General features: G+C 44.9%; 1 protein-coding gene across 1 annotated transcript in view; it reads right to left on the bottom strand.

Moving 5' to 3' along the window:
* COL24A1 (collagen type XXIV alpha 1 chain) overlaps positions 1–27,208 on the bottom strand; it is an 826,732-nt gene that overhangs the window by 512,404 nt on the left and 287,120 nt on the right. Inside the window, exon 8 of the mRNA XM_085602067.1 lies at positions 8,389–8,433. Coding sequence (XP_085458193.1) covers positions 8,389–8,433 — 45 coding nt within the window. The remainder of the gene's footprint in view (positions 1–8,388; positions 8,434–27,208) is intronic.

The raw sequence follows: 27,208 nt of genomic DNA, 5'->3' as shown, positions 1-27,208 counted from the left end.
TGAGGGAAAAGTGATATCAGTTGTGAAAAGGTATTATTCATTAGGATTTCGAATCCTACCCTAGTCAATGTGCCGAGGTCATTGCCACCACACTGCACAATCATGAGGTCAGGGGGCTGGAGATGCAATAATGTTTTAGCCAAAGGCATCAATTTCTGCCACTTTAATCCTCTCCATGCAAACCATTTAATATCCACATTTTGCAAACTTAGGCCTTTGCCAATACCTTTGTGTTCAGCATACCTTTTGCACCAGAAAACATAGCTGTGCCCTACAATCCATACTGTAAGCATTTTCAAGGGATGTCTGGAAGGAATCAAAAGATGTCTGTAGCTGAGGTAGTCAGTTGGTAGAATGAGAGATATCTAAAATGGTGGAGAAGATGCTGTTTTTGAGAAAACTGATATCTGATTGGCTGTTCATCAACATTGTGCACTCAAAAATAGGATACATGTTACTTTGCTGAACAAGTATGTTTCTGAGTGGTTGTGGAAAAAAGTTTGAAAAATCAGTAGAGTGGATAAGCTAATATTTTGCAAAAGTCAACCACACCTGCTGTTTGCATTTGTAAGCTAGTGTGCTGCATTTCAAAATATGGTGAACTTGTGATGTGCTGGTACAGTTGAATGTTGTAGAAAGTGTTACTATGGAAACTAGTATTAAACAGAATGGGGAGGGTTGAAACTGTGCTTTTAAAATATGAAATTTTAAGTTGTATATAAGTGTGAGTGTTTCTAAAAAGTTTACGAATGTTATATATATATATGTACGCAAAGGTGTTTTGAAGAATCAGTGGGTGTATGAGTGTCTGTATTGATGATTTAGTAGGTACTTCTTTCTGCACCTTTCTTCCTCTTTTGCACTTCTCTTCCCTCTTTCTGCACCTCTTGCCTCTTTCTGCACCTCTCTTGCTTCTTTCTGCACCTCTCTTGCTTCTTTCTGCACTTCTCTTGCCTCTTTCTGTATTTCACTTGCTTCTTTCTGCACCACTCCTACCTAGTTCTGAACCTCTCTTACCTCTTTCTGCACCTCACTCTCGTTTTTCTGCACCTCACTTCTCTTTCTGTACCTCTCTTACCTATTTCTGCACCTCTTTTGCATCTTTCTGCACCTCTCTTACCTATTTCTGCACCTCTCGTCTCTTTCTGTACATCTCTTGCCTCTTTCTGCACCTTTCTTTTTCTTACTGTACCTCTCTTGCCTGTTTCTCTACCTCTTGCCAGTTTCTGCACCTCTCTTGCACCTTCTGCATATCTCTTGCCTATATCTTTGCAACTCTTGCCTCTTTCTGAACATTTCTTGCCTCTTTCTCGACTTCTTTTGCTTCTTTCTGCACCATTCTTCCTCTTTCTGCACCTCTCGCCTCTTTTTGCACCTCTCTTGCCTCTTTCAGTACATCTCTTGCCTCTTTCTGCACCTCTCCTGGCTCTTTCTGCACCTTTCTTCCTCTTTGTGTACCTCTCTTGCCTCTTTCTGCACTTCTCTTGCTTCTTCCTGGGTCTTTCTTCCTCTTTGTGTACCTCTCTTGCCTCTTTCTGCACTTCTTTTGCTTCTTACTGCACCATTCTTCCTCTTTCTGCACTTCTCTTTTCTCTTTCTGCAGCTTTTTTCCACTTTCTGAACCTCACTCTCTTCTTTCAGCACTTCTCTTGCTTCTTGCTATGCCTTTATTCCTCTTTCTGCACCTTTCTTTCTCTTTCTGCAGTTCTCTTGCTTCTTTCTGCACTTCTCTTGCCTCTTTCTGCACCTTTTGCTTTTTTCTGCACCTCTCGTGCCTCCTTTTATACTTCTCTTGTCTCTTTCTGTACCTCTCTTGCCTCTTTCTGTACCTCTCTTGCTTCTTTTTATACTGCTCTTGCTTCTTTCTATACTGCTCTTGCTTCTTTCTGCACCTTTCTTTCTCTCACACACCTTTCTTGCCTCTTTCTGCATTTCTCTTTGTTCTTTCTGTACCTTTTTCCCTCTTTCAGCTCCTCTCTTGCCTCTTTCTGCACCTCTCTTACTTCTTTCTGCACTTCTCTTGCTACTTTCTTCCTCTTTCTGCTCCTCTCTTGCCTCTTTCTGTGCCCCTCTTGCCTCTTTCTGTGCAGTTCTTCCGCTTTCTGCACCTCTCTTGTCTCTTTTTGCACTTCACTTGCTTCTTTCGGCGCCTTTCTTTCTCTTTCTGCACGTGTCTTACCCATGTAGGAGTAATTAGAAATTAGCATTTAAAAAACCTTAGAAATTCACAGAAAAATACACAGGTGTCCGATAAGTTATAGTTAGAAATTAGCGTTCAAAAACCTTAGAAATTCACTGAAAAAAACACGGGTTTCAGGGACGTTATAGGTAGAAATTAGAATTTAAAAAACATGAAATATTCAATGAAAAAAACACAGGTTTCAGGGTTCGGTATAGTTAGTCTCACATTTCACTTGTACAAAACCAGAGAAATTCAGCCGTTATAGTTAGCTGAGCCAACTATAAATTGCGCCCCTGCAATGCACTGCTAAGGACGTCACATATTACATCTCTCATGACATGGTCAGTGACATTACTGATGACATCACTCATGACATCTCAAACGACATCACTGATGAAATCACTGATGACATCATCCTCTTAATCTCTGACGCTCCTCCTCACACCCTAATTTAATCTTTCATACACCTACTCTAGAATACAGACTACCATTCTCGAAACCATAGACACACCAATATCAGTTAGTACATACCCACTCACTGATTCATAGGTCTACACACACACACATCCACTCATTCACCCACACAGCCACTCCTACACACAGTCACTCAACAATACAGCCACAGATATATGCACTCATACAACCATACAAATACGCACACACTGCCACTCACTCAGAGTTACTCACCCACCTAGTCAGTCACACAAAGAGTCAATCACACTGCCATTTACTCACCTATACAGCTATACATACACCACCTCATATATTCATACAGATACTAACACATAATTACACTCTTATACAATCACTGACACAAGCACACGCTCATCCATACAGCCATTCTCACAATCACTCACTCACTCTCACATACAGTCACTTATATACTCCAACACTCACATATACTGCCTTTCTCATATGTAGTTACTCACACATATACCACTGTGACATCCATTCACTCACCAACATAATACGCACACTCACTCACCCATACAGCCCCTCGCAGATGCACCCATGAGCCCATACACCTAGTGAATCATCCACTCACATCCATGCAGGGAGTCACAGACCCCACCCACCCACACAGACACCCAGGCACCCATACAGGTACTCAGACAACTAATCAACCCATATAGACACTCATGTACCTACTCATTAACCCATGCAGCCACTTACGCACCAACTGACAGACTGATACATACATTCACACATATTAGTCACTCACCCTTACAATCACTAAGACACATTTAATCACTCACTTATTCAGTTAGTCATGCACCCACTAAATCATTCATACAGACACTCATACACCCACTCATTCTTCAATACACCTTGATAGATATATTATATATATATATATATATATATATATATATATATATATATATATACAGGAACTTCGCCACAGTATTCAAGTTGGTAGAAAAGGACGAAGCGGACCCAGTATTATCGGTGCAAATGATTTATTCCACAGGTATGGCAAGCACCGCCATGACGCGTTTCGGCCTCAGAAAGGCCTTGATCACATGACACATATATATATATTCCACGCGAAAACCATGCCATTTCATAGCACGATAAAAAGCCCAACCATCCAGAAAGTAAGTCAAACAAGAATTTAATTCCAAACAAGCAGGAAAATAGTGCAGCATTACGCATTTCAAGCCGCCTGGGGTCTTTATCATATGCAGCAAGAGCAGGTATCAGCTGTTCTCATTTTAAATACTTTGTGATAGTAAACAGTGAGGAGAGACACAAAATTGTGAGTGCTACATTTTCAGATGTAACAACACCTTCGATTTATAATTTGTTATCTAAAGTTCTGGATCTCTGTATCTATTCACACTTGATGTTGTCAAGTACTATCATAATTCATTGTTACGTGCAAATGTTCTATAAAAAATGATCGAATTTGTGCAATAACGATCCAAGTAACCATAATGTCCAGACTACATCGTCCATCATGCTTCACAAGTGTCTTTTGATACACTGTTGTGTTCTCCTCAAATACAGATAAAAATGAAAATCAAGTTTGCCACCACTTTCATTGCCTCAAAGGAATCATTCCATGTAGTGCGCAGTGGCAAACACCTTCATTCATATGTTTAGAACACTGATTCCCGTTAATGCAGTTTGTTATGTTCATTGTTTTTTTTATATATATATATATATATATATATATATATATATATATATATATATATATATATATATATATATATATATATATATATATATATATATTAAAAAAACCATAGGTTTCACACAGGTTATAGTTAGATGGATTTTTCACTCGTAAAAAACCAATGAAATTCCCCCGTTATAGTTAGTTCAGATAACTATAACTCGCACGCCCGCAATCCACTGCTCATGACGTCACATATTACATCACTCATGACATGGTCAGTGGCATCACTCATGACATCACTGATGACATCATCCTTGTGATAGAGTGGCGGTCGCGCGAGTTATAGTTATCTGAACTAACTATAACGGGGGAATTTCATTGGTTTTTTATGAGTGAAATATCCACCTAACTATAACCTGTGTGTAACCTATGGTTTTTTAAGTGAATTTGCAAGGTTTTTTAAATGCTAATTCCTAACTATAACGTGTGTGAAACCTATGGTTTTTTAAGTGAATTTGTACGGTTTTTTAAATGCTAAGTTATGTATTTATTAATTGGGTTTTTTTTTCAAGGTTTTTCACCGTAAAATGTTTTTTTTCCACTTGGGGGTCCTTCTGTGACCCCCTGACAAAGGCTAGGGGTCAGGAACTCTTCTCTGCCCCCTTTTCACGTTTTCCACCTTTTTTCCCCCTTTCCTTTTCAGTGCGAGAGACAAAATGGCGGCCGACACTTCCTGATTTCGACCGATTCCAATGTTTACCGACATCTAACAACCAATCAGAATTTCGCTCGCGCATGGCACCGTGCGAGCACGGTGAGCGCGTATAGATATTTATATGCTTTTAAATGCTATTTTCTCAGGAAATACTGAACAGATTGACACCAAACCTGCAAAAGGCATTTCCCTGACCTGAGGACTACCTCTCTGCCAAATTTCAAGTAATTCTGTTCAGCTGTTCGGGCTGTACCTTCGACTAAAGGTCCTATGGAAAAATGCATGGGGAAAACGCGTTTTGGGACCCGCCTTTTTTCTCGGCCCCCGCTTGACGAATCACCCGAGACTTTCAGGGTAGGAGCTGAGCGGAGCGCCCCATTTGTTTTGAAAATTTCGCGAGGATTCGTCAACCGGCGCCAAAGTTATTCAAAATAGAATTTTGAGATTTCCTATGGAAACACGATCCTAACTATAACTATCTACTGGCGACCGCCAGTAGATAATATATATATATATATATATATATATATAATTCTTAAACTTCTTATAAACACTCACTCAGTGGATGATGCCATCAGTGATGTAATCAGTGATGTCATTTGAGATGTCATGAGTGATGTAATATGTGACATCATCAGTAGTGCATTTCAGGGGTGTGAATTATAGTTAGCTCATATATTGGCTGAATTTCTCTAGTTTTGTACGAGTGAACGGTCAGGCTAACTATAATGTCCCTGAAACCTGTGGTTATATATGTAACTAACATTTTTTTGGTGAGACTGCAGCCTCTCTGCCCACAGGGCCACGTGTGTGATTACTACACCCAGTGCTTGATTTGTAAAAGAATAAGTGTCTGGGCCCTCATCAGGAGGCCACTTCAGATTGCAGCACACATTGCCCCTGCCAGTGACAGCACCAACACAACTACTAACCATCAAATTCTTACAAGTGTGACAGTTTAGAATATTTCAGGCCCCCAAAGCTATAAGAATGGCTCGGACAGCAGATATTAGTTACTGTTAAAGAAAGTTGAGTTAATAATTACTGTTGCTGTGATCATTTCTCAATTAGACAAATGGCACCATCATGTGACAGACCGTCATAAGTGCCGGTGTTAACAATTAAGTGCTGGAGCCGAGCACTGGAAACCACCAGCTCAAATTAAGCACTGACAAAACACCAATAAACTTGAACTGCTAATGATCACTGCCTCTAGTCAGGCACCATCGACTGACAATGGGCAAGTGTTGGATCTTCTCTGCATTTTTGATGTCTGTCAAAGCCATATTCTTGACCCCATACTGCAATTGGGAATATTCAGAGCTAACGCCAAAATATTGCGGTGCTGCAGCCCATGCATACGTGCAACTTTTGAAAACAGACAGAACACCCTTCAGTCCCTGGAAGCGTTTTTCTATGCTAGATTCTGCTGACTAACGAGACTTAACGAATACCAACAAGAATCAACTCATTCCACTTGTAGGAAACAAAATATCAGGCACAGATCAGCATTTGTATTGACATTTTCCCCACAAGTGTGCAGCAGCCACATGGAAATCAGAAATAATGTTATGGTGGTTGTGGTCAGGCAGTAATCCAGTACTCCTGTGCAGACAATATCACACTCAAGCATCAAGTGTCAAATTCCCACCAGGGAACTTCACAGACGGCTTCTGTTCAGTGCCAAAAAAATGCTCCTTCACAAGTAAGCTTTTCCAGGGTCTAGATTTCCCCGTCTGTCTGCTTCCTCTAACAGATGAAAGCTTTTTCAACAGTCCAATTCAGAGGACAATGATGCTCTTCAGGAAAGACCAGCAACACAGCTATTTCAACCAGCATGAACAACACACAACACCGATATCATGAAAAACACATCCATGAGATTTACCCAGATATATGATCGATGAATTCCGTCTTTATGCAAGGGGGTCTATACTGAACCAAATGTGAACAAACTTTCCCAAAGTACACTGATGAAGACCACAATCCGCATATATGTCTCCAAATGTTATAGTATTTATTATTTTAACTTTATCTGCTTTGATTCATAATTTCTTGCTTCGCATCCGTGTTTATCCATATTCATTTTGTGTTCTGTAAAAAAAAATTATGTTCCAACTAATATATTTCTATATTTATTTAGCTGATAAATGTTCACTCTCCACTTAGATGCCCGTCTCATTTTAGGACCATATGCATCCATATAAAGTGCAGCAATATACTCGTCAGAAAATAAGGTGCAAACATGCACATCTGTAGATATATTAGGATATCCCTTTTTAAAATTCCTGTGCTGGCGATCTATGCAGGTATTGGCCTGACAGTTGTGATTGACAGCATGGCGATTCATCCAGTAGAAGACCTACTTTCTGTACTTTTCCTTTTTTTTTTTAAATAAATAAAGGCAGGAAAGCACGTTGCCTCTCGGTCTTAGTATAATCTCCAAAAACGAAATACAGAGAGGCGTATTCCTAAACAATTACGCCATTTGAATCTCGCTTTTGTATAGAGAATCCGCTGGAAGCTTTCACCTGACCAGTCGAGTGACACCTATATGCAGAATGCGGTGAGGGGCCATTGGCACTCTCGTATCTCACAGATATTCATAAGCCTTGGGTTGAAAGGGAGGCCCCTGAAGTGTGCCCTCCTCCCCCAGAGCTTAATTTGTGCCTGTGGGTTCCCGTGCTCCTCACCAACACTTAATTGTCAACACCGGGGCTTGTGACAGTCTGCCACAAGGTAGCGCTGTCTGGATAATTCAGAGATGACCACAACAACAGGTAATTATTAACCTAATATACATAAAAATAATACTACCTGCCATCCAAGCCATTCTTATAGCTTTGGGGGCCTGAAATAGTCTAAATTGTCACACCTGTAGAAGTGTGATGGTTAGTAGTTGTGTTGTTACTATCATTGGCAGCATGACTGAGGCAATGTGTGGTGCAAGCTGCAGAGGCCTCCTGAGGAGAGAGCCCTGGCACTTATTTTTTTAACAAATTAAGCACTGCTCCCTCCAAGACTGCGGGGGCTCGTGTTACGCCCCTGCACACAGCGGCGACTCTAAAACAGTCCGTGCTTCACAGCAAAACTAAAATGTATAAATCTGTTAGAACATGTCAATGCCAGGAAGAAGGCCAGCCCCGTCTCTGTCGAACATGCAAACTGTGGCAAGATGCAATGGAACAGACAAAGAAGGCTTTATAAACAGACTGCAGTCACGTGATTCCACGACGCATTTAACTATCACAATTACGCTTCAAAGGTCTGCTGCGCACTTTGATACTACACATCACATACACAGAGCAAGGCGCGCGCGAGGCCCGTGCTGCGCGGCTGCGTGCGCGTTGCCTTTCAAGCACTTACCTTCTCCCCTGGCAGACCTCGGGGCCCCGGATAGCCTTTCGGACCCTGTAGGTAAGAAAGATGAACAGATGTTGTCAGGAATTAACTGGGATAAGCAAACAGAATATCTTGCTATGTTAAAAACTCGACGTAGGAGCTGCTTGAATGTTTGACTGAAAAAAAGAACACGAAATAAATAGATTTCTCAGCTTGAGTTACTTTCAGTGACACAAATTTATAACTAAAGCAGACACTCGACTTTTTCAAAGCTGAATTCAAGATGTTTCTGGGAACTTCTGCCGAAGTTCGTCCCTGTTAGCTCAAATAGCACACAGACAAAGTGCCTTCAGCAACGCGATGTTTATAATTACTTCCCTTCAAACCTGGACCCGGTCCAGGGCGGGCCTTTTGTTCCAAATACTCGACAAGTCCCTGTGTAAAGCAGTGCAAATGCGAGAGGCATAACCGTGGGGTCAACAGCGAGCAGCGAGCAGCTCTCTAGGAAAAAACAGACGGACTGCAAAAACGTAACACTTCCCTTTTCTCTCCATTACAAGTCAAGCGGTGACAGCGTTTCCCAGGTCTAGGCCCAGCGAACGATTAATGTAAACCCAATGGCACTTCATCCTTGCTGTAAAACACTTACTACCATTTCAGGTTGGATGAAATGGATGCACCTCGATGGGTTAGCATTAGCAGCCTGGCGGCACGTGCCTGTGGTAAGCGGAAGAGACCATTCAGAATGTGGGGGAGGGGACTAGCACAAGAGCGCATAGCTCCTAAAAACTATGGGCCGAGCCCACAACGTATCATTGTTATGTAGGTGCGTAAACCACATATATGTATGTGCGTAGTTCACAGCTAATTGGGGATTCGTAACATTCCTCTCTCGGTTAAGAATGAAGTATGGCTGCTGTAATTGAATTGTGTGTGGTATGGGACAATACCATTTGTGGTTGTTGTTTCCCATTGAGTACTGCAGAGTAGTACCAGGGCAATCAATTGGTTACCATTTTCATGCTGGATTTTTCTCTGCGATTTCAGTGTAATCGGGACCCCCTGCTACAAATACCTGGGGGGAAATGGCTTTTTCCACACCTAATTCACCCTTTTTTCAAGAAACACTGAAATGGAAAAATAAATGAACAAATAAGCGAGCTCAAACGACTTCAAAAAATGCCTAAGACCACACTTTGCGTTTGTTCACCTGATAGGCAATGCAATTGCATTACCTCTTCTGACACAGAAAACACCTAATACCCCCCCCCCCCCCCCACGTTGTGATTTATGTATTATATGCAATGCATACATGTATGCCATTCACACATTTTCTGCATGCCACCTCATTATAAAACGTGTATAATAATTATATGCAAAAATACTGATATTTGAATCATAAAGTAAAAAACCAAGGTCAGCTTAATTAAAAGGTTCATATAATTTAGAAAATAAACTATTTTCTTTACCCATATGTGCATCTTTAACACTGACCAAAAGTAGGCGTTCTAGGATGTTGCTTTGTTTGATATTGTCAGAGGCGAGTTTTGAGATGTAGTTTGACATGTTGACTGGCATCACCCAGCAACACGACCCAAAGTTAAGCCGGTCATCCTGTTTGAGGAGCCATATGACATTGTCTCAAACTGTCTAGCCAAGCAGGAAGAAATCTCTTATGAGGATAGACAGGAAAATTGGGTTCAGTCCATTGTCTAAACTCGAACATCTCACCTCATTCTTCTTCTTGGCCTCTGCCTACTCCCAAATCACCAAGGTCAGCACAGAATAGCTTCATCTACCACTTGAAACCCTAGAGCCCTGAATCTAAACAATCTGTCATGAATCACAGACCCTATAACCATACCGGCCACCTTTAAAGGACTGTCAACGCTGTCACCTTAATGTCAAGGCTAGAGAAAGCCATACTATTTTGTGTTTAGTATTACATCTCCTTGAAACTATATTGAATGAAGATAGGGGATGGGATGTTGAAACATGCAATCGGGTCAGTCAAAAAATACCAGCAGGACTACTTGATCAACCCTTGCAACCACAAAAAGACATACAGGAAGAATAACTGACAGGTGATATCTCCATGATAACATCACAAAATTATACTACAGTCACATTTCCATACAAACTACTCTACGTACTCATTAGCTGTATTCATGAATACCAAGGGGCTACACACAAATACGCTCTCAAGCTCACACATACCAGAGGAATTTCACATCACCTACCATGGCAAAGCAAACTCAACACCTCACTGAATTATGTTCTCATGGCCAAAAGATGCCAAAGGAGATCTACTAGACAAAAAAAAATTGCAGGAGAGATGGTTGTTGGAACTTTATTAAATACCTGTACTATGTAATGCTATTTCTAAATCATGTTCTATGCTGATTATTTTAATTATTGCTAAATTATACGGATCACTTTGCATCCCCTAACCAGGTTGTTATCATTTTAAAATTGCCTTTTTATACCCTGTTTTTCACACTGTGTTCTTTCTTGCAATGCAAAATTTCTCCAGGAGCTCTGCTATTCACATTTGCATATAGACGGACTCTATCTTTACAGAATAAGTATTTTTAGGATGCACCTATCACAATACCCCAAAACTCACCATATACTGACAATAACTGCATTGTAAACAGGGTATTCGACATGCACCCAAAATATGTACAGTACCCCATAACCAAGCGTACATTGCACCATCACCACACCTTCTGTTACTTAGTAACCTATGTAAGTTTTATGCAGAGTTATGCTGCTTTGAGTGTGCCTTGCAATCGTGATTGACTCTTTTCCGCTCCATCGACCTGCATTTTTGTAGGCCTTCGGGTAATTTTAAATATTCCAAAATAATCGGACTAATTTCAGTAATTTTGCGTTACTCTTTGCTGCAGATTTACCAATAATACCGCGATTACTTCTTCTCACACAATTAGGAGTAATTTAGGGGAGACATTCCTACTGGGAGAGCACAGCTAAAGGGCGTGAGTGGCTGCTCATGCTACTGTTCCTGCTCCATTGCGATTAGAGATATTTTCTTAGCGTAATATGCATCCTTGTGCCCATTTTTGATACAAGGGTGCATTTTGCACTTAGAAACTAGTGCTAAATGCCCGGAGTTAGTTGTGGGGATATCCTAATCCAGGAGCACATTTAACAGGCAGAAACGGTTGCTTGCGTCGCTTTTCGTGTTCTGTTGCATTTAGCACTATTTCTTCGAGTAAATTGCATCATCCTGTCCCATTTTAGACACAAGGGGTTGTTTGGACTAAGAAAATTGGACATAATGAAGAATTGCTCTTTTTGCATATTTCCATGTAATTTTGTGTAATTTGTAAGTAATTCCGTGTGATTACGCTACACAGAATACGTGATTTAAGCCGACCCCTACAGTTTCGTCACTGCTGTGTTCTGACATGAATAGGTGTGTTAGGTGCACATGGGCTACTCCTAACATTATTCTCATTTCCTCGGAATCCCCATTCAAAAATAGGACAGAAGTTATTTCCATGCTGCATTTAGTGCCTGTGGGGAGGAAGTTCTTTAAGCTTCCCTAGCCCTAAATGGAGCACTTAGTTTATAAAAGAGTAAGTGCCGGGGCCCAATATTTTGCTCAGAAGCCCACGGCTGACAGTATTGAATGTTGGGGTGCTAAATAGCAAGGCTGCATAGTTTTGTCTCTACCGCATGCCTCTTTCATCTACCACCTAACACTCCCTACCCCTTTATCTTACTCTTAGGTTAATTTTTATCCCTTTTTTCTTTGTCACTGTTTTTCCATCTTTCCCTTCTTTCTCCTTTCTCTTCCTCTGGGTCCAAAGCCTGATGAGGAAAAATAAGTGCTGGTGCCCAAAAATGAGTGCCATCGGACCCCACCTACACCCAACAGCTTATATTGAATAAACAATGCTTGAATGCTTGCCCTAGGATGATGAGAAGGGTGAATGTGCGTTTGTGGCCATCACTGGCGTAACGAAAATTGAGGGGGCCTCCCTGTACGGTACGTAGAGGGGCCTCCTCCGGGCTCAATCAGGAGCTCTCCAGCCAGAGTGCAGTCCCGTGGGGCCCCATGGAGCTTGGGGCCCCCTCGCACCGCAGGGGCTGCGGGGGCCTGTGTTACGCCCCTGGTGGCCTTGCGCACTTACAAGCTTGCTTCCAAAGGCACATCTTCTGTCAAAGTAGGTCACGGGTGGAATGGAAAAAAGATGAGCCTTTTCTTTAATTCCTCTTTTGTAAAGTTACTCATTTGAGGATATGGCCTTTCATTGCTACCTACATACTTTAATGGGCCACATTACCAGAATGGTATAAACTACGGACACTAGTGTAACTTTGTAGCCCGCACCACAACTACAATTTGAATGTGAAAGAGCGATTTGGCTCCAAACTAAGTGACTCACCTTGTTGCCACACAACCTCAAACACAGAAAATCCAAATGTGAGGAAATGTTTAGGAAAGTGTAAGGTCTTTAAAGGCGCAGCACACGTGCATTTTCCATCACACATGTCCCATACATTCTTGATCGGTTGGTTTTCAAAGATGCAGATCCGACCTTGGACAGCTGAAAGATATGGGGAACCGGCTCCAGGTTGCACCTGTTGCGTAGGTGCTGAAGATGCGTAATTTACATAAGTCCTCTTTCACTGCTACTTTTTCAGTGACGTCATCACATGTGCATACTCGAAGGTCTGCTACGGATGTGGAGGCCAACGCTGCCCCTATAGCACCATGTGCTTGAATGTGAGCGATCAAGCTTCCTTTGATGTTCAAAAACACTCCGAATCTGTTTTTGATAAGCGAGCATTTTTTCTAGGAATTTCAAAGTAAACTTCGCCAGCACATGCCTTCCAAATGTTCAAAATAGACATATCATGTGAGCCATCAAATCACAGTTTTTTTGGCTGTGTTAAAGAACAACGAACAAGATTTGCTTAAATGGCACTCAAACTTCATTTTTCTTGTCATACTTATTTTACTAATGCTCTTTCTAGCCTGCTTGGAAATTAGAGATTGTATTTTGAAAATAGTAATAAACTGGCCACCCTCAGCCTGTAACTCTTGAACAAAACAAAAAAAATAAAGATAAAAAGGGACACTTCCAGAGTTTGCAGTTTCCCTTCTAAAAACTGAAATGCATGTAGAGTCTGGGAAACCTGCAATCTAATGTCATGCTTTGTTCTAAAATGAAGTCTGATTATGCCTCTTTCTAAGTAGTTTTCTTTCATAATAAAATTCAATGTATTCAACAATTTCGGCATCTGCCTTCTTTGCCCCAGGTGCAAAACTCACATTTGAAAACAAGGAAAAACTGCTTAAAACTCTTATTTATTATATTTGAGGTGTCTTTCAAATAACTATTCTTTAGGTAAAGTGTTATTTGCTGGAAACTACAAGTCGTAGTTACTGAAAAAAGGCAGATCAAAGTGGAACTATGAAAAATATACCTACTGCCAATCAGCATTTCATTATCGCAAACCAAGGATGGCACCATGAGGATGAAGGTCTGTTAAAGCAAGCTCTGGCAAAGCTAATACGCAGTGGCAATATCTTAGTGTTCCTCCAATGATAGGGGAGGTTTAGTGTGGGTGTGTGTGACTAGGTGAGCCGATGAATGAACGCGTAATAAAATATGGAACATGTCACAGCTTTTAGAATGCTGGCACAATCAAGCGGAAGTAGCTTATTGGGAATGTTAATGTCTAAATTACTACATCAGCTAACATTTTGAGACTCTGGCATTATGGGCAGCAAAGTACCTTTTCAAGAGGACCAGCATGACAATGCAAATAGGACCAAGATTGTCCATGTGTTGAATCATATCAAATAGTGTGAAATTTCTGTCAGAGAAAATGAAGAAAGGAAGTGGAAAGGATGGTCCAGTAAAACAAAGGAGGTTGAAGGTTTAAAACTATTGCTAAGACGAGGAAGAAAGGAATAAATAGAGTAAAGGAGAAGGCAGACGATTGAACGGATAGGAGGAGAAATCTTTGGCAAAGCCAATATGTCTGTGTTTAATGTGGTAAAGCATACAGCATGAGCAGTCAAAGAAAGACAGTAAAAATGTGGACTATATTTAAGACTTCTATGCCTTTATTACAGTCTTGTTTTTGTTTATGTTTTAAATAAAGGCCTGGTGGCAAGGGATAATTCACTGCAGTGCCTCCTTAGTTTCTTAACATAGAAAGAAAGGAAGGGAAATATTGAAGACTGTAGTGGGGCGATGTACGGGCCACTTGTGCTGCCTATACTCAGCGTACAGGCCTATACATGGAGTGTAAAGTAAGCACACAACCACTTAGTTACACGGTTCATGCCATCAGCCACGAGCACTGACGTCACCTTTTTTTATCCCTCCCTGGTCCACGCCCGGCCCAGGAAGTGAAATTGATGCATTGTTGGGGTTGAGCCGAGTGGCTCACTACCATCCAACCTTTCTTTTTTTTTTAAAACAATAAACTAAAATAAAAATATAACAAAACGAAATAACATAACAAATAGCCACACCAGAGTATCCATGAATGTTCATCAATCTTCCTCTGTTTATTCACATATAAAGTCTCTCAACTTTTGACTCAGCCTTGGATTTGTTCTCAGTTGGTATGGATGTCCTCGCTGAAGAATTCTCGTCTCCGACCTCCTTGAATTCTCCACTCTCTGTCTTTCGTTCCCACTTGCTCTATCTTCTTCCTATGTTTGTTCATCCACCTCTGATGTATCATTCTCCATAGTTTCGTTTGAGTCACTCTGTGAGTTCATCTGTTCCCCATCTCTGCTTTCTTCTTGTGTGGGGGGCATTAACTTCTTGAACCAGGACACATTTCTCTCTATTCTCCGGCCCCCTCTTTTTACCATAACCATCGTTCCGTGCACATCGATCACTTCCCATGGTTCTTTTTCAAATGATGTTCTAAACTTCCAGCCTGGGTGCCTATCCTTTACCACTACTCTGTCTCCTCGGCAGAGCTCTACCTCCTTAGCTCTTCGCCTGTAGCTGGCCTGTTCACGGTTGTGTTTTCTTTTGAGCTGTGCTCCCTTGTGGTCCATTTCCCCCGGTTTCCAGCGTTCACTCACCGGCACAAGGTCTCTTACTGCTCTTTTCATTATGAGGTCGCTAGGCAAGCATCCTGTTGTGCTATGCGTCGTTTGCCGGTAGGCCCTTAGGAATCTGTAGAGACACCCTTCTGGGTCTACCCTCTGATCCACTCCAATTCTCAGCGCCTTGTTGATCATTCTCATGAAACTCTCTACATCACCGTTAGCTTGAGGCCATTGTGGGGTCACCTTTTAATGGTGGATAGTATGTTGCTTGAGATACTCTCTGAATTCCTGGCCTTGAAATGGTGGCCCATTATCAGTACGTATTTCTTCTAGTGTGCCTAATAGAGCAAATGTCTTCTCCATCATTGGTCTGATGACCTCGAACGCCGTGGACCTCACCACCTCGACCACCGGAAATTTTGAATAGCTGTCCATCATGACTATTGTAGACCTCCCATCCAGGAAGGTCTCGAAGTCCATACTTATTACGGCCCATGGTTTAGTACTAGGTGGTTCAGAGATGACTGGGGGCACTGGTGCATCCCCACCTGTTATTAGGCAGGCATGACAGCTTCTTACTTTTTCCTCCACCATGCGAACCACTCCAGAGAACCACACTTTCAATCGTTTGCGAGCTTTGGTTTTCTCAATGCCTTGATGGCCTTGGTGTGCCAAGTCCACTGTCCATCTCCGCAGCCTCGTCGGCATCACTATCTTCGTGCCCCGGAGAATCAGCCCTTCGTTGCTTTCTTCGCGACACCTCCAGACTCCTACTTGTGTTTCCCTTTCCTCCATAGCCATTGCGCTAGCTCCATTCAGGAAGTTCTTCCATTGGTGAATGCACAGTGTCTCCTTGACCGCCATCAGGCATTCATCTTCTACAGTTGCGGCCACAATTTCCTCTGTTGATAGGGCCCGAGGACAGGCAGGGTCCGTAATCAGCTTGATGAACGACTCAACACCCTCATCCACTTCTTTCTGGTGGTTAGGATCTATCGCCAGAGGGTGCCACAACAGGTAGTCTGCCGGATTGTTGACTCCTGGCCTATATACTACATCGAAGTCGTAATGTGGAATCTGAACTGCCCATCTTTCTATGCGCGGTAGCCCGCTCCTTACCGACCCTCCAAATAACGGAACCAGTGGCTTGTGGTCCGTCACCACTTTGAACTTGTGTCCACAGAGATAGATGTCGAAGTGCTGACATGCCCAATGAATAGCCAATGTCTCCCTCTCAATTTGTGCACATCTGGTCTCCACTGATTTTAGGGCTCGGCTAGTGTACGCTATGGGCACCCACTCTTCATCACTGCCCTGCTGAAGGAGGACCGCTCCCAGACCTACTGGGCTGGCATCCGCCACAAGTTCCATTGGATGTCCTAATGCATTCATATTAATGAATATCGATTTAAGCTAATGTGATGATTTTTCCCTTCTGTAATACATTTAACTTTTAATGATCCTGTATGGTTTGACATGTAATATTTCTTTAACTTTCTTGTAAAGCTTAATGTGCTTCACATTGTTTTAATGCACTTGTTTGGTGAGTAGCCTCAGCTTTTAATTTCAATTCATCACAGAGCTTTATGGGTTCTGAAATCCGCACAAGGAAAAGTGCCAATAAACCCTGGTGCAAATGCAAAAGGTGCATAACCAGTGCTTAATGTTGTAAAAGAGTGCTGGTGCCCAAAACTTGGTTCACAAGCTTGCGGCAGATGCAGATCAACGCCCGTGCAGTGATTACCAAGGCTGGTAGTCTTAAATGAACCTCATGCCTCTTTAATTCACTACTGGACACTCCCTTCCCCTTTATCTCACTCTTGCAGGTCCCTGCTTTCTCCCCATGTTACCGTGTTTCCGTCTTTCTCTTACTCCATCCTATTTGTGTGGTTTAACCTCTCACGCTCCCAGTAAATACCTGATACATAAAAATAAGTGCCAGTCCCCAAATAAGTGCTGGTGGGTCCCACTGTCTAAAACACGGAACCAAATACCACCCTGGCCGTAGCTGCAACATTGCTTACCGCTCTCCTTAGAATGCTCTAAAAACACTGTAATAATAACATTGTAAAACCACTAGCTTCTATGGATTATTTGAACTACCAGGACAATTGACACCCTTATTGATAAAGGCAATACTAAAGTCTTTGTAAGTAAACTAAGTTCAGAGACACCGAGGGAGCTGCGGGCACGGGCGGGTGCGCGGGGACAGAGGGGCAACGCCCCAACGCCCCAATGGACGCATCGCGCCTGGTTGGACATCAGAAACATCCTGTCTGGTGGGTCGGGGCTCATACATGGGCGCCACCATTAGCAATTGCATCTAAGAACCACTAATTAAAATTCAGAGAGGAAAAACTAGCCACTCCAGCCGGGATACTTCAGCCAATATTTATTAATCGGGAAAACAAAGACAGGGGATAGTTACATGGGAGGTGATAAGGCATGCAGAACAAAGGAGAGGTTTTGATTCAATGTCCAAGTTCATTCATAGAAAGAGCGACTGGATGCAGGGACGGCTCCTCCATTATAGCAGAGGAGTGTCGCCCCAGTGAAATGCCCCCAGAGATGAAAACAAATGGTAATGAAGCTAATTCATTACCATTTTATTTTTCGTCACCCCATCCCAAACGGAGTGTCAGCACGGGGCAGGGCCTGCTGAATGGCAGCACTTGTTTAAAGTGCGCATGTCTCTTTGGCCGGACGTCTTGTGATAGCCTGCTAGCCATGCGCACTTTAAACCTCTCAACCCAGCTGTCTTAAGACAGCTGGGTTGAGAGTAAGTGCATGCATCCAGCGCCCTCAGGAGTGCTGACAGAGGCTGCTCCCACCAATCAGAGTGCTGGTCTCATGATCATGAGAGCAGCACCAGGATTGGCTTGGAAGCCTGCCTCAAGGACAGAAGATGACAGAGGACTTCGCCACGTTACAGGAAGGTAAGTGTGTTTTATTTTATTTTATTATTTATTTATTTATTTACTTTTTTGCCACCCACCTGAACACCATTGGGACATTCCAGCTGCCACTGACTGGATGGGATGCAAGATAAAAAAAAACATTGGCAAAGTCTCTTGGCATTCTCATGATTTTTGTAAAGCTTTGTTGTTGGGGAAGATGCTGAGCCCATATTAAACAAGCCTTTGCAATGCAATAGGTCTCACATTATTAAAGTTTTAGCTATTGGCATTGCTAAATAATGCAACACCAATAGCTCAAACTTTAATAATACGAGACCTATTGAATTGCAAATGCATTTTTTACTTAATGTCAGGGCCCATCTTTTACTTAAAGAATTTCCTTTGACTATGAATATATGAAATCTGAATTTTTATTTCTAGGCAAGGCTGAAGTCCACATTAACAAACACGATGTTCCGCTGCTATCTCATGTTAAATGGCTTCTCTTACCGGGATAATCAAGGAATGCTTCAAAGAGTTGCAACCGCACATCTGTAGAGTACAAGCTGGTCCTGTGTATCTCGTCTGTTGCAAATAAATGTAGGTTTAAAGGACGCTGAGAACAACTGTATGAAACTAATGAGCTTAAGATTGTATCTTTTCACTCTAACCTGATTGGGTAGTTTTATGGGACTATGTGTGGGTGTAGCACGTCAGAATTGTGGTATTTAAGCTAATGTAGAGTAGGTTGCAGTTCAGAACACTTACAGAATGCCTATAGAATGCTTAAAGATCAGAGCTTTTCCAGACTCAGAGAACAAAGTAGGACTTTTAAGGAACTCTCTTGATGGGAGAACTGATTTCACTTACGTTTTCTGTAGTGGCGACGTCATGATAGTTCATCCTCTTATTTAAATTACTTTAATTGTTTTGAACATCATAATAACTAATGCATTCATATTAATGAATATCGATTTAAGCTAATGTGATGATTTTTCCCTTCTGTAATACATTTAACTTTTAATGATCCTGTATGGTTTGACATGTAATATTTCTTTAACTTTCTTGTAAAGCTTAATGTGCTTCACATTGTTTTAATGCACTTGTTTGGTGAGTAGCCTCAGCTTTTAATTTCAATTCATCACAGAGCTTTATGGGTCCTGAAATCCGCACAAGGAAAAGTGCCAATAAACCCTGGTGCAAATGCAACAGGTGCATAACCAGTGCTTAATGTTGTAAAAGAGTGCTGGTGCCCAAAACTTGGTTCACAAGCTTGCGGCAGATGCAGATCAACGCCCGTGCAGTGATTACCAAGGCTGGTAGTCTTAAATAAACCTCATGCCTCTTTAATTCACTACTGGACACTCCCTTCCCCTTTATCTCACTCTTGCAGGTCCCTGCTTTCTCCCCATGTTACCGTGTTTCCGTCTTTCTCTTACTCCATCCTATTTGTGTGGTTTACCCTCTCACGCTCCCAGTAAATACCTGATACATAAAAATAAGTGCCAGTCCCCAAATAAGTGCTGGTGGGTCCCACTGTCTAAAACACGGAACCAAATACCACCCTGGCCGTAGCTGCAACATTGCTTACCGCTCTCCTTAGAATGCTCTAAAAACACTGTAATAATAACATTGTAAAACCACTAGCTTCTATGGATTATTTGAACTACCAGGACAATTGACACCCTTATTGATAAAGGCAATACTAAAGTCTTTGTCAGCACTTCATGCTCTCGTCAGCATTCACTGTAGCTCATGGTTCATCCCTACCTGGTGAAAGATGTCACACCCATTACCTCCTCGTTAGTCTTCCTCGCCACATGACTAACAAAGTGAGCTTCAGCTCCACACCAGAACCCTCCAAAGCCAAAAGTCAGCATCCCATGCCTCCCATCCCTTCCCAATATGGCCGACCCAGTACACCCATGACCCCTATAAGAGGCGGGCTGGCCCAACCCATCAGCCTGTTTTTTTTGTTCTGCGCATGATTACTCTCCAGATGCGTCTTCAGGTAAGTGGTTCCTGCAGTAGTGGGAGCATGGGTCCTTGGTTGGTGGTCCTGCGCTAGCAGACTCTGGGGGCTTTTGGACCTCCCCCCTTCCTTCCCTCGGTCTCTTTGGGGCCAGTTAGGCTCTGCTTTAGCGAGCCAGGGGTCAATAGGGGGGCGGCGGGGTGGTCTGGGGCTCTGCTGTGTCTGATCCCTTCTGGCCCCTCGCCTCGCACTGACACGGTCGTTGGTACGCGCTCCCGCCGGTGCGTTGGTTTTACCTTCTGTTTTAGGAGTTGCTGTGGCCTAATGGTTACTGTCTGTGTCTCTTACAGTTCCCTTTGATTGTGTTCAGTTGGTGTGCCTTGGTGTATTTCTTTCAACCCGGTGCCTGACCTGTGCCTTGGTGAGTTGTGTCTCCCCTGGTACATGCTGTGTGGCCTCACTGGTGCGGGTTCCCCGTGTTCCCCAGCCCCGTTGCGGCCGTGTGGGGGGGGCGGCTCTGCCTCGGGCAGCCAGCGGCCCGTTTTCCGCGGCAGCGCCCCCATGTTCCTGTCTCGGCGGGCCGGCCCCTTGGGGCTGGTGTTCGGCTCACCTTCTGCCGTCCGGGGCGGGTGCAGTCCTCGGCGCTGTGGGTCCTTTCCTGGCGTTTTTCGGCTACGCGGCTGGACTTCTTCCCGCGTTTGTTTCCCGGCCTCTGTCCGGCGGCTATTTGCATTTTTCTCCTCGCCTCGCCCACGGCTCCGATGGGCGGGCTTCTCACGGGCGTGTTTCTCTCCTCAGACGGCGGTTCCGCTGTTCCTGGGCGAGTTTGGAGGTGGTCTAGTCTGTCGATTGGACTTGTGCCGATTCTGAGGGTGTTTGTGACGCCTCGTTACGGGGCATCATTTGGACTCCTGATTTGGAAAGGTCTGGTTTACACGTGGAGCTTTCTGGTTGCTTGTATCTATGAGCCGCTGTAGGGCTGGTTTTTCCCATTGCCTGACCGGCTCGGGCTGCTGTGGGGCTCCGTGTTATTTTGTGCAACGGAGTTACTGTGGCCGAATGGTTAGGGTCTGTGACTCTTACTCTCGAGATTCCAGGTTCAATTCCGATTGATTCGGTTCTGGTAGTTCTCTTTTTCCGTATGTATTGCCCCACGGAGTGAACACTCCTCTCCTTTTAAGTATCATAAATTGGCTTCCTCACCCGTGGTATGTTTATCTATTTTCTTCCCATTGCCTGGGGGGGTCGGTTTTCCCTCAAGGCTTTCTTGGGTTGATAAGGGGCTGGCTCGGTCTTCCTTGTGTTGGGGGCCTGGGTTCAGGTCTCACTGGCTACGCTCGTCTTCCATCTGGCTGAGCCTTCCTCTCTCTCCTTGACTGAGTCCTGCAGGGCCCAGCTGTTCCTATTTTCCTCTGGTGCCTGGGAGCTGTTGCACTATGGTGGCTTCTGTGTCTTTGGTGGCGTTGGCTCTCACTGGACTGTGTGCCCTACGATGTTGAGGTTCCACGCGGTGCTTTCCGTGCTCATGGTCGCGGTTTGCTCCTTGTCTGGTCCACTCGGTTTTTCTTTCTTCCTGTTGGATTGACATGGACCTGTGGGTGCCTGTGCACTTCTGTTTTCGGTGCCGGCGTGCCCTTCGGGGTGCCTGTACTCTTTGCGATTTCCCCGGTTGTGTCCCTGTGGCGTGCACTGCTGGTCGCTGTTTTGGGTCCTTTCTGGTTTTTTTCGCGCTCTTTGGGACATGAGGGTGGTCATCCGCTTTTCGTAGGGTTTGCCTTCCCTGTGCCGGTGTTCGCTCGTACGTCGTCCTTTTGCCCGGTGGGGTGTGTGTTCATGTCCTGGTGTTTTACGGGCGTTGTGGAGTGTGCCGCGGGGTCGCGGCTTTGGTTGGTTTGTGGCCCTTGTCCTTCTTCCCTTCCGGGCTTTGGGCCTACGGTCCCTCCATCCTGTATGCTCCTGTCCCCGCCTGCTCTCCGTTGTGGTGCAGGGTCTCTCCTCGTTGGTCCCTGGTTGGTGTTCTCCGGGGGTTTCCGGGGCCTGTGGGCTGTGGCGTGTCTGTGGGGGGCGGGCCGCAGTTTGCCCCTGCCCGTCCTTCTCGGGGCTGCTTCTGTGGTCTACGGTTTTTTATTTTTATTTACTTCTGCTCTTTGGGCCTTGCCTTTCTTGTCCGGGTCTGCTGCGGTTGCGTATCCGGTTGCCTGTCTCAGCTGGCGGCCTTGCGTCCCCCCTCCTGGTCATGTTTCTCCTCAGATCCTGGGGTTGGGTCTCTGTTGCCACTGCTGGGTCGCCATCGGTTGTTTGGCTCCCAGGGTCGGTCCGACGTGCTGTGGCGGGTCTCCTCCCTTGGGTGGCTGTCCGCCTTCCAGGCTCCCTTCTTGCCCTGTCTGCCGGTTGGGCGGGTGGTCTCTCTGTTCTGGTTCCCCCTTGCCGGGTGTTGTGGCATTTGCTTCCTTTCTGTGGCACCCTCTCGGGGATCTTTCTCTGCAGGGCTGTGGCTGGCTGCTGCAGCCTTTGTGGTGCTGCGTCTTGCCATTTGGATGTCTCCTGCTGCTCCTCGTGCTTGGTCTTCCTGGGCCCCTTCTCCGTGTTGCCCTGTGTGCTTCTGACCTCGTCTGGTCTGGGGTGTTGGTCGGGTCTGGCCTGGTTTGCTCCTGGTTGTGTGACAGCCAGGAGCTTCCTGGTGCTTTGGGCTGCCTCTCCTGTGGGGTCCGTGTCTTGTGTGTCTTCTGACTTTTCCTTCTTGGCCTGCGATCTTTCTGTTCTTGGTGCCCTTTCCCGGGTGCTGTGGCCCTTTGCCGTCCTTTGGGGCGTGCATTGTTTCCCGGTTGGTGCTGAGTCGGTTGGTCGGCCTTCTGTCGCCCGTTCCTTGCCTTCTCTGGGATTTGCCTGGGCCCTGTGGGGGGCTTCTTGTTGCTCTCCTGGGCGGTTTCCCCCTGTTTCGTGTTCCGAGGTGTTTCCGGGGTTCGCCCCTGTTGGGTTTTTTTGGCGCATTGGTGCTGTCCTTGCCTGGGTCGCTTTTCTTCTGGCTCCGGCCGTGCCACCATGAGAGCTCCTGTTGTCGTCTGCTCTCGTGGGTTCTGTGGCGGCCCTCTTTGGTGCCTGGTTGGGTGTTCTCCTGGGAGCGTCTGGTGCGGTTTGCTTTGTTTTGGGTCCCCGGTGTTGGCTCTTCGGCCTTCTCGTCCGGGCTCCCGGCATGGCGCTTTCCTGGGGTCCTTTTCCTTCTAATTGTTCTGGACTTGTTTGGCCTGGCCAGGGTTTTTTGTCCTGTTGGTGGTGCTCGCCTGGGTGCGTCTCCATTGGCGTCTGCCGCTGCGGTGGTTGCCTTGGGCTGTGTTCCTCCTTGGTCCATGTTCGGCCTTTGTGGGTGCAGGTTTTGTGTCCTGCCCCTGCTTTCTAGCTTTCCCTTGCTGGTTTTTCTTTCCAGCGGTGCTGTTGGGTGCCCGGTGGTGCTGGGGCTCCCTGTTCTCGTCTCTCTGGCGGGGCCCTGCGCTTCCGCTGTGGATTTGTATCCTCGTTTTTTGTCCCTGGTTTTGTTGTTCCGAGGCCTGTCGGCTCGGGTGGCTCCCTGGGTGTCTTGACTTGGCTCGGTCTCGTTCCGCCCTGCCCTTCTGCCCTTCTCACCTTTGGTCTGCCTGTGGCTTTTTCTCCCTGTGCGCTCCTGTTCCTGTCGGTTCTTCATTGTTCGGCTGGGCGGGGCCTGGTTGTTGACTGGCTGGCTGTGGGGCCGCCTGGGTGCTCACTTCGGCGGCTCTCTTCCTTCTTGTGGGTGATTCCTGGGATGGGTTGCTTGGTCCCTGTGCGGGGCGGTCTTGGGTCACCGCGCTGCATTTCCCTTTCTTCCGGGATCTGTGTGTTTTCTTCTGCTTGGGGTCCTCTGGTGGCCCCTCACTTCCTTGCTGGGGGCTTGGCCTTGGTCCCTTCCGCTCTTCGGCCTATGTGGGCGGCCCTTTGGGCTTTCTGCTTTTCGCTGTTGGCCGGTTGGGTTTCTTGGTGGCCGGGTCTCTTCAGTGTCTTTTCCTGTGCCTTCCTGGGTCTGTTTGGCCTCGTGCCTGCCTCGGTTCTCTCGTTGGTGTCACACTCCTTTCCAGGGGGTCCTTTGTGTGAGTCGCCCTTGCGGTGTTGCTGTGTTTGTCGGCCTGCATCTCTCTTCCTGCTGTGGCTCGTTTGTTGGGTCGCTATGGTGGGGTCGCCCTCTGTTTCTTCGCCTATTTGGGCTTTTGCTCCCCTCTCACTTTTGACTGTCCATTGGGCCGTCTTGGTGCGTTTGGACCAGCTTGCTGCTTTCTCTTCTGGGGCCTGTTTGCTGTTGCTTTTGGCTCCTTGCGGTCTGGTTCTGTGCCTCCTCTGTCCTCCTTCGGCCTTTGGTTGGGGCGGTTTTTTTTCTGGTGGCACTTCGTGTCTCAGGGGGCCGGGTTTTCGGCCTTCCCTGTGTCTTTCTATCCCGGGCGGGTTCTTCCTGCTCATGGTTGCCTCTCCCTTGGGTGGTCCTTCCGCTCGTCGGGTCTGTTGGGTTTGCCCTCTTTCATGGGCGTCTCTCTCTGGCCCGTTGGTTTCTTGTGAGTTTCCATGAAGCCGCTTGGCTTTGGTATGTGCTCACTTTGTTAGTCATGTGGCGAGGAAGACTAACGAGGAGGTAATGCCCGATTACTTACCGGTAATCTTCATTACTCCGAGTATAGTCTTCCTCGCCACATGAGTTCCCATCCCTCCCTCCCTGTCTGGCTATCGGCTTCATGTTGTGCTTGGTAGTTTCAGGCTGATGGGTTGGGCCGGCCCGCCTCTTATAGAGGTCATGGGTGTACTGGGTCGGCCATATTGGGAAGGGATGGGAGGCATGGGATGCTGACTTTTGGCTTTGGAGGGTTCTGGTGTGGAGCTGAAGCTCACTTTGTTAGTCATGTGGCGAGGAAGACTATACTCGGAGTAATGAAGATTACCGGTAAGTAATCGGGGCATGACCATGATATTAGGTTTTAGATGCCAGCAAAGAAAATAGAGGCAGTGTCATTTCTGCAACATTATGTGATTCACCCAACAGGACCACAATATGTTGCTAGAGATACTTCCCAAACTTTCTGACCAATCAATACGGTGGTCTCTGCCCCCTCTTATCGCCCCCTCCCCCCCGCGCTACTACTTCAGGTGACAGGATTTTGAGCAGCCATTAATGAGAAGACTGTCAATCAAGCCCAGTCTGTGTGTGGAGTCGCTATGGGGAAAAGCTCGTCTCAGCCGCCAATGATGTACATTTTGTACATTTGTTTTTTCTATGCTGCTTTACTTTGCCATCATAAATAGGGCTGCCTGTACATGAGGTCTCAACGAAATCTGGAGGACAAATTACCAGAGCCCATATAAATAGAAATGCTTCAACGAGCGCTTTTTAACAAATCAGAAAAGCACCTCCAGTGGAGTCTCCAGCTAAGGAACGCCTCTGAAATACCTGCTCATTTGAATATTCCAATATTTCCAATTGTAGAAACAACTATGCTCAGATTAGAGGAAGCTGAGCAGCTAATTTCGGTTGCAAATCCTTCAGTATTTGATAACTCAGAAACATGCATACACATTCTGTCGATGCAGATTGCACCATTTCAATCAGCGGGGAGCCTTAATTAAGTGGAATGAATCTCATATCCATACAAAACTAGTCCACCTAAAACGTAGTAAGGCATGCACCCACAGAAATGTGGCACCCCATCATGACCCACAAAGCCAGTGTACCTCAGCCTGAGCATGTTGCATCGGAAAGGAACATTATTTATTGAGCCTAGGTTGTGCTATCTGATGGAGTGCTACTGTGGAATGAAGCTCAATGGGGCACACCACTGATGCCAAGAACTATTCTTATTGTTTAATGATAAACGTGCATCACATCTTTCAGTAAACATGTGTCTATTCACATCGGCGCAGCACAATACATAAAACTTGTACATTACTAAATGTATCACGTCTCAATAATATTTGATCAATGACACTTTTTGTTAAAGATGTAAAACAAAATATCGTTCAGTTGGGCAAATATAAGATGCTCCCACAAATTTCATACAATTGAAAACAAGCATTGGCAATGCCAATAGGTCTGACTTTAAAATAATCCTGTATGGTAACATGAAGCATTACAAGTAGATAGCATGAGAATGCATATATATTTTGTGCGGAAGCAAAGAACTGTATAATAATATTGGTAGTCAGGAAGAATTTGTCCCAGTTGATCTGGAGGGGCTTAAAAAAACAGGGTTTCTGGATGACCCAGGCAGACCAGAAGTGATATAAAATGCTGTCTTAGTTCTCTTTCCAATATTCCGTAATTTGGTGAATATATGTTTATCAGATGCTGAAGTTCCTACAGAATGAAAACAGGCACATTTGCTCTTCGTATTAAAGAACCCTAATCTGAATTCAAAATATTTATAAGAACGTCAGTGTTACATCCTTCCCAAAATGGTTTCAGATCACTTTTCAATACAGGAACATCTCTCCTTAAGGTGACTGAAGAAATGTACCAACAACTGGATGAAGGAAGGAGGCTCTGGTGCCCTAACTTTGTTGGATCTAAGTGCTGTATTCGACACCGAAGCCCATAAGGGCATTTTAGGGGAATATGCGGAAAGACCCTGGCATGGCTTACTTTATTTTTGAACTATCGCTCATTTCAGGTGATAGCGCCTCGATTCTCCTCTACTGTGTGTGTGTCAGCTGGACTTTGGGGTTCCCCACGGCTCAGCACTTACCCCACTTTTTTCAATGTTTATATTAGACCTCTAGCAGCAATCGTGAAGTCATTTGGTTTGTCCTAAGTATCCTATGCTGATGACATCAAATTGATTCTGTCACTGTCCTCCATTGTGGAGAAGATGCACTAAAATGTTCTGAAACGTTATTTGAATAAGATGGAAAATATTTTGCTAGGCGAACAGT

Source organism: Triturus cristatus, chromosome 4_2 (assembly GCF_964204655.1).
Source record: "Triturus cristatus chromosome 4_2, aTriCri1.1, whole genome shotgun sequence".
Classification (NCBI taxonomy): Eukaryota; Metazoa; Chordata; class Amphibia; order Caudata; family Salamandridae; genus Triturus; species Triturus cristatus.
This window is presented reverse-complemented; position numbering and strand designations above follow the sequence as displayed.